The following is a 7014-nucleotide window of genomic DNA, read 5'->3' as shown; positions in this document are numbered from 1 at the left end:
AGCTATGGTTCACTGCTTTCCTTCCAGTTACCTCGCTAAGACCATTTTAGAGCTTATAGCCAGTCCATTTGAAGAAAACCTACAGAGGGTCAATATTTTCTTGAATGTAGAATGTTTCTTTTTATATATTAGGTAGTGTATGGGTAAGTATGGGAGTGATGGATAGATGATATATATATATATAACCATGATCATCAGGATCATGCTGTACACTTATAATTAGTATGTTATGGATGAACTGTCTAATAAGTAGCAAAAGGAATGACACAGACAGCAGGTACATTAACCCTGGAGAGGATTGAGATCATTAAGAGGCCAAGTTCTAAGGTGTGATCATTTCCAGAAGCATCTACTTCTTAAAACATCCTCCAGTGGGGTACATTGGCATACACCTGTAATCCCAGCTACCCTGGAGACAAAGGCAGGAGGATCATGAGTTTAAGGTCAGTCTGGACAATTTCTATGACCCAGTCTTAAATAGGGCTGGGGATGTAGTGATAAAGTGCCCCTGGGTTCAATCCTTAGTTCTGCAGAAAAAAAAATTCTTTTGATGAAGAGAGCTGTTGATGGAAGAGTAGAAATGATTTGTGAAGAGAAACTTAACTGAGCACCTCTTGACTCCAACATGCATACAGCCAACTTTAAGTTTATGAATGAATCGGAAAGTAAGTGAGCTTAAGAAAACTCTCTTCTATGTCTGTCTCTATCATCCATCTATCTATCTATCTATCTATCTATCTATCTATCTATCTATCTATCCATCCATCCATCCATCCATCCCATTCTGTATTGACCATGTTTTCCTCATTATTTCTGCAAGGAAGCTTGGGAGAAATGATTCAAAGTTAGCATCAAGCATGGCAACATGTTGCCTGAACGCACAGTTCACTTGCTTGTCTTTGCACAATACTAACTGCATCTATGGGTTGCTAGAAAATTTCTAGGCAAACCTGTGGTCCATACCAGTAGTGGATAGAACTTGTGGATGTGCAACAGGTTTTACCCCTGTCTCTACATGTAACTTTTTCCTTTTTAATTTATGCAGTTCACTTGTGTTAATTCAGAAGGTGGCTTAGTGTGAGCTCTAAGAAACTAAGTCTCAGGCTCCACACTAAGCCACCTTTGATTTTTTTTTTTTTCAGAAAACCATTGATGTAAACATATGTAAACATTCACATTTATTTTTATGTTATGCTTCAATAACTGTAGTTGAAAGCAAGCCAGGTTAGTGAAAACAAATTTCTTGCATTTCATTTCCAAATGGAATTTTGAAAACAAGTCTTTAGCTACCCATTAGTGTGAATCCATATAAAAAGAAGGTGATTTCTCCCACTGAACACATGGAAATTCAGGTAGTCAAGGTATAGGTGAAACTGGAAATCCTGGCGAGGTCAAGCAAACATCTGAGGGCTGGATTACTGAGGTGAGTAAAATCATGGAATCTGGAGAGTACGGCATGTAGTCTAAACTTCAAGTTTTAAAATTGCAGACTCACATTTGTAATGTGATGAAGTCCTACTGAACTAGGAAAGGTAGGCGAGAAATCAGAGTTCTGGAGGGGATTATGCTATTTAATATTGGCTGCAGCCAACTAAGTTTAGAACCCAGGTCTCCTGATTTGTGGACCCCTGCTGCTTCCAGAAATATGCTCTATCAAAAATGTCTTTAGCACCTAACACCCTTGAGGAATGAAGGCAGTCAAAATATCACCTATTTTAGTTCTCTTTGCTTATAAATAAGAATTTTTTTGAGAATGAACCTAGCATTAATATTTAAGTAAAAGTTTATATATAGGTTCTGAAATTCTAGTGGAAAGAAATTGTCTTATTATATATGTACTGTTCCAAGAGTGTAATTCTTTATTTTTCTAGTTCAGTTTTCAGGTCATACATTAACACAATTACCAATTATTTTGTTTTATTTTTGTATTTTTAAAGCTTTGAATCTACTAAAAGAAATTCAGCAGCCCTGCCAATCTGTAACCCTGGCTGTCATAATCAAGCCCTTCCTTGATGCAGGTAGGTTGTCAGGAGACTTTTGAAGGATGTTGCATTTCCCATGTTGGCAACATTCCTGTCCTGCTTCTACCTCTGAGGGAAAGGGAACACTGAGGCTATATTCTGTCACTTCCTGTGTGAGATTTCTCATGCTGCTCTAACAGAGTAGTACAAAATTGATAGTTACTATTTAGCCATAAAGAAGACTGAAATTCTGTCATTTACAACAAAATGGATGGAACTGAAGATATTATGTTAAGGAAAATAAGCCAGATACAGAAAGACAAGTACTGCATATTATTGCTCATATGTGGAAGCCGAAAAAATCATCCTGGATGTAAAATATGGGTTACTAGAGGTTGGAAAGGAAGGATCAGATAAAGGAAGGCTGGATTTGATGAGTGCATGCTGTATACATATGTGGAAATGACACTGAACTCCATAAATATGAACAATTAACACATGTTGGTCAAAACCAAAATTATTTTTTAAAAAGGCAGAGGAGCTCAAGGTGAGTACAGTACTGAGTGAGGTTGATAGATGGAAAAATAACTAAGTATCCTATAACATTCTAGGAAAAAGCAGACTGGCTAGTAAATCTTACTCTAATTCAATTAATTTTCAATCAGTTCTTTTGACCTGCCCTAATTCAATTCAATAAGCTGTGCTCCCAGTCATCCAGCATTTGACCTTACCTTCCTGGGATAACCAAAGCTATGATGTTATGTGCTTGATCACCTGCAACTTGGCTTGGTATCTCTAATACTGATTGTGAATTACAAAGAGGTAACACTGTAAGATCTGTCAATACTTGGGTATAGCAAGGTGTCAATAACCACAGAAGAGAAACTGCTATCATAGCTGTTTTTTTAAAAAATATTCTGGTAATCCATTATTGCCTTGGAAGCACAAATAAAAAATAAAGCAACATCTTTACCACATTTTGCCATCGATTACTTTAACTTCAGAAGTCATTTGCACTTCAAAAAATACTCTCAAATTCAGTAATGCTTTTATAGATCTTTATTTTCAGAGTAATTTTTACTTAGGTCAAGATATCACTAGTTCCTAATAGAATGACAGGAAAAGCTAATGTTGATCTAACACTATATGTTGTTTCTGCATTCTAAGTTTCAATCTCCTGTGATGTTAAAAGGAAAGAATGAATGCTTTAAAAATAAAAAAAGAAGAAGAACATACACAAATTACCCTCTTACATAGGAGGGAAAATTAGATTGTAAATGTAAGGTGACATACACCAACTGAACTCTCCAGGATGCTGAGAAGTGATTTCTCATCTCCCCAAAGGAGGGATACCCAGTTTAGCAAATACATTTCATAGTAAGAAGTATATATGCATCAGTTGACTTTTTCAATGTTCTAGAAAGACAAAAACTCTGGGGAAAACATAATGGTGTCTTAAGCCATGATAAGTGTACTAATCTTTTCACAGAAAAGACCCTAGAAATCCAAATCCATGGATGAAAAGAATTTCACTGGAGTGAAGGAGTTCATCCTTCTCGGATTCACAGCAGATCCAGGGGTACAACAGGTGCTCTTTTTCATCTTCCTCATCATTTATATCTTCAGCCTCTTAGGAAATATGACCTTGATTTCTCTAATCTGTGCTGATTCTCAGCTCCACACACCCATGTATTTCTTCATTGGAAACCTGTCATTCCTGGATCTCTGGTATTCATCTGTCTATGCCCCCAAGATCCTAGTGACCTGCATCTCTGAAGACAAAAGCATCTCCTTTGCTGGCTGCCTGGCTCAGTTCTTCTTCTCTGCTGGACTGGCCTACAGTGAATGTTACCTTTTGGCTGCCATGGCTTATGACCGCTATGTGGCCATCTCCAACCCCTTACTGTATTCCCAGGCTATGTCCCCAAGGTTATGTGCCAGTCTGGTTGCAGCTTCCTACCTTGGTGGCTTTGTCAATTCCACTATCATCACCAGTGAGACATTTACTCTGAGCTTCTGTGGTGACAATGTCATTGATGATTTCTTCTGTGATCTGCCCCCACTAGTAAAGCTGGCCTGTGATGTGAAGGAGAGCTATCAGGCTGTGCTGTACTTTATACTTGCCTCCAACGTCATCACCCCCACTGTGCTTATTCTCGCCTCCTACCTCTTCATCATTGCAGCCATCTTGAAAATCCGCTCCACCCAGGGCCTCACATGTGCTAGGCAAGTGTTCTACCATTGAGCTACAACCCCAGCCTCCCAATCATCTTTTTAATGGCCTGATCTCTACAGTCACATTCTGAGGCACTGGGAATCAAGGTTTCAACATATGAATTATGGGGAGACGATTTCACCCCTAACACCAGGGATGGATAGTGGATTCCCAATGGAGGAGACAAGGAAGGGCACTCTGGACAAACAGAGGAGCATGTGACAGGGAAAAAGCAGTGAAATACTAGATATATTTTAAAACATCATAAGTAGTAAAATTTGGAGAAATTCTGTATCAGACATATTTGATTCTTATATTATAACTTAGAACCATTAGGAGCCAACTTTTAAAAATACTGCTCACTTGATCATATTCCAATTAACATATTATCCCCACATTCCAAGTGTACTCTAATTGTGTCTTTGGAGACGGAGGTACCTATTTCTGGCTGATGGGTGGAAGAAGTCTCAAAGGGCTATTGAGAAAGTACATATGTTGGGTCCAACAGAGGCACACCAAAACACCAGAAGAGAGAGAGCAAAGTGTGTCACTTCCAAGAACTGACCTTCCTGACCCAGGTAAGCTCCTGGGATGGGATAAGTTAAGCAGTTTGGCCTTCCTGTGACTTTAGCTTTAATTAGAATGGGATACAGATTTTGTCTGGGCTGTCAAAGGATTATTGCTTTGCCAAACTTGCATGCAGATGTGAGTGGTCTCCCTCCCTCTCTTTCTCTCTTTTTCACACACACACACACACACACACACACACACATACACACCTTCTAATTACAATTCTATCCAGTGATAATATCTGGTCCTAATATACAGTTTGAAATTCAGTCTGATATTTATGCTGGAACTTCATATATTCATTGACACAGTGAAAAAAATTCAAGAGGACAAAGCATTGCCTTTTTTGGACGTCTTTGACAGCTATTTTGTGCTGTCCAGACTAGTAAAGTGCATTATTTTAAGTCCCTGTAACTTATTTTTTGGTGCCAGAGAGATGTTAGTTCCACAGAGTTCTTGCTCCAGGGAAGGCAGCAGCGACCATTCTGCTCCTGGGGAAATGCATCACCACAAGCTGTTCTACGTGGGATGCTTCAACATGACTGGTTCTGATCCTCTGTGTCTTTTTTCACATTCAGATATATATCAGCAATTTATTTCAAATTTGAAATGGATTTGAGGTCTCAGGAATGAATCCTCTCTTTTATTTATTCTTTTTTCTTCTTGTCAGTTCACTGTGCCAGGAATATCCACTTAAGATAGATTTTTCATTCTGAGTATTTTAAGCTAGGTTAGGTGTAGATAGCATTTTAGGGAAAAAAAAGTCAAGATAATAGGAAATAAACCAGTTATTCTCTCTGCAATTATTTATCAAATGACACCAAGTTACCATAAACTGTTCTTGATAGTGTAAAACAGCAGTAAAGAAGCAGAGACATGTAATGCCCCGAACATGTGATATTCCGGTAAGGAGAAACAGGCAACAAATTTAATAGACAAGAGTGAGAATGCCAGAGTTGAATAGAGACAGTACCAGAGCAGAGTCTGGGCAGAATGATAGAATGAAGGGCATTGGTGGGACGTGGTCATGGAATTTTTTAAAAGGCCCTTAGTCAGAAATAACATTCTAGAGGGGCTTAAACAGATGAGCCTTGAAGATATCTGAGGAATAGACTCTAAAATGTTCTTCAGTGCTGGGACAGGATGGCATGTTTGAGAAAGTGGGAGAATGGGCAGGGCTGGAGCAGAGTGAAGGAGAGGGTGAGTGGTGGGTATTGGGAGATCAGGTCCTATAGGCAGGGGGAGCACAGAGGCTCCAAAATGGCACTTTCATGAAATAAATTGAGCTTCTTTACAAGGTTCTGATACAGTAGTGATATTTATTGGACACACTGGTTGCTGTGTCGAGACTCTACTGTAGGGCACAAGGGTGCACACTAGTTAGAAGTCTGCTGGAATACTCTTTGCAAAAGATGATGGTAGTTTGAACCATGGGGCGGGAGTTGCAGTAAGAGTGGTGGGAAATGGGCAAATTCTGGTACATTTTGAAGGAAGGGATTTCAGTATTTTGTGATACATTAAAAAGTAGATAGGAGAGAAAGAGATTAGGTTGATGCCAAATTTTAAGATTCAGAAATAGAAAGGGTAGAATGTGAATCATGTCTGTGGGAAATGCACAGATAGATCAATTTTTGGAAGTGAGCACTAAGAATTCAGCTTTAAACATGCTAAGCTTAAATGCACGTATTTATTACTCATCTTTTAATACAGAATGCTAGCACTGGAAAAAAGCTGAAGCATCTTCTACTGGTAGAAATTTTTACAAAAGAAACAAAATTGGGAAATGCAAAGGTGGCTTTCTCATAGTTGATGAAGTCTCTAAAATGTTGCATGTTTAGATATCTGTGCGTGTGCATATTGGGGAGAATTATCATTAGATTTATCATGTTCTCAAAAAGGTCCAGACTCCATAAATATGAAAGCCACTAATAATTTACTGATAAAGAAATTAAGGGTGGCTAGAGAATTATGGAAACTTACAGGATTGATTTTTTTTTTTTTTTTTTTTTGGTGGGGGCAAAAGAATGAGAATGCAAATCTTGAGGTGGAAAGAGGAAGGCAGTAGTCTTTGGCACTTTCCAGTATCATCACTGCAACAAATTGGTGATGATGTCCCATGTTTCCACAGATAGGCATGGCTAATCTGCTTTGCCCCATGATATTGCAACAAGTGAGGCTATCTATTGTTTCCTTTGGGTTTCTCTAAGAGATGTTAACATAAATTGAAATATAGAATGCTGTTTCTGGGGACAATGATTAACCTTTTTT

The 7014-nt window shown here is 38.5% G+C and overlaps 1 protein-coding gene across 1 annotated transcript; it reads left to right on the top strand.

Moving 5' to 3' along the window:
- The first annotated feature begins 3474 nt into the window (after nt 1-3474).
- Nucleotides 3475-5981, top strand: LOC107159679 (olfactory receptor 1013-like). Its single transcript, XM_015506287.1, has 2 exons — nt 3475-4180; nt 5878-5981. Exons 1-2 carry the CDS (start codon nt 3475-3477, stop codon nt 5979-5981), a joined length of 810 nt encoding a protein of 269 aa, XP_015361773.1.
- Nucleotides 5982-7014: the final 1033 nt, after the last annotated feature.

The sequence above is a fragment of the Marmota marmota genome, unplaced genomic scaffold (genome assembly GCF_001458135.2).
Source record: "Marmota marmota marmota unplaced genomic scaffold, marMar, whole genome shotgun sequence".
In the NCBI taxonomy this organism is placed as follows: Eukaryota; Metazoa; Chordata; class Mammalia; order Rodentia; family Sciuridae; genus Marmota; species Marmota marmota.
Note: the sequence above shows the minus strand (reverse complement) of the source record. Positions and strands in the feature narration are given on the sequence as shown.

Bases quoted from the DNA above. Each gene is read 5' to 3' on its own strand.
- LOC107159679 (XM_015506287.1), top strand. From the start codon at position 3,475: ATGGATGAAAAGAATTTCACTGGAGTGAAGGAGTTCATCCTTCTCGGA. The intron at 4,181-5,877 runs GTGCTAGGCAAG...AATGTTCTTCAG, and splicing joins CTCCACCCAGGGCCTCACAT to TGCTGGGACAGGATGGCATG.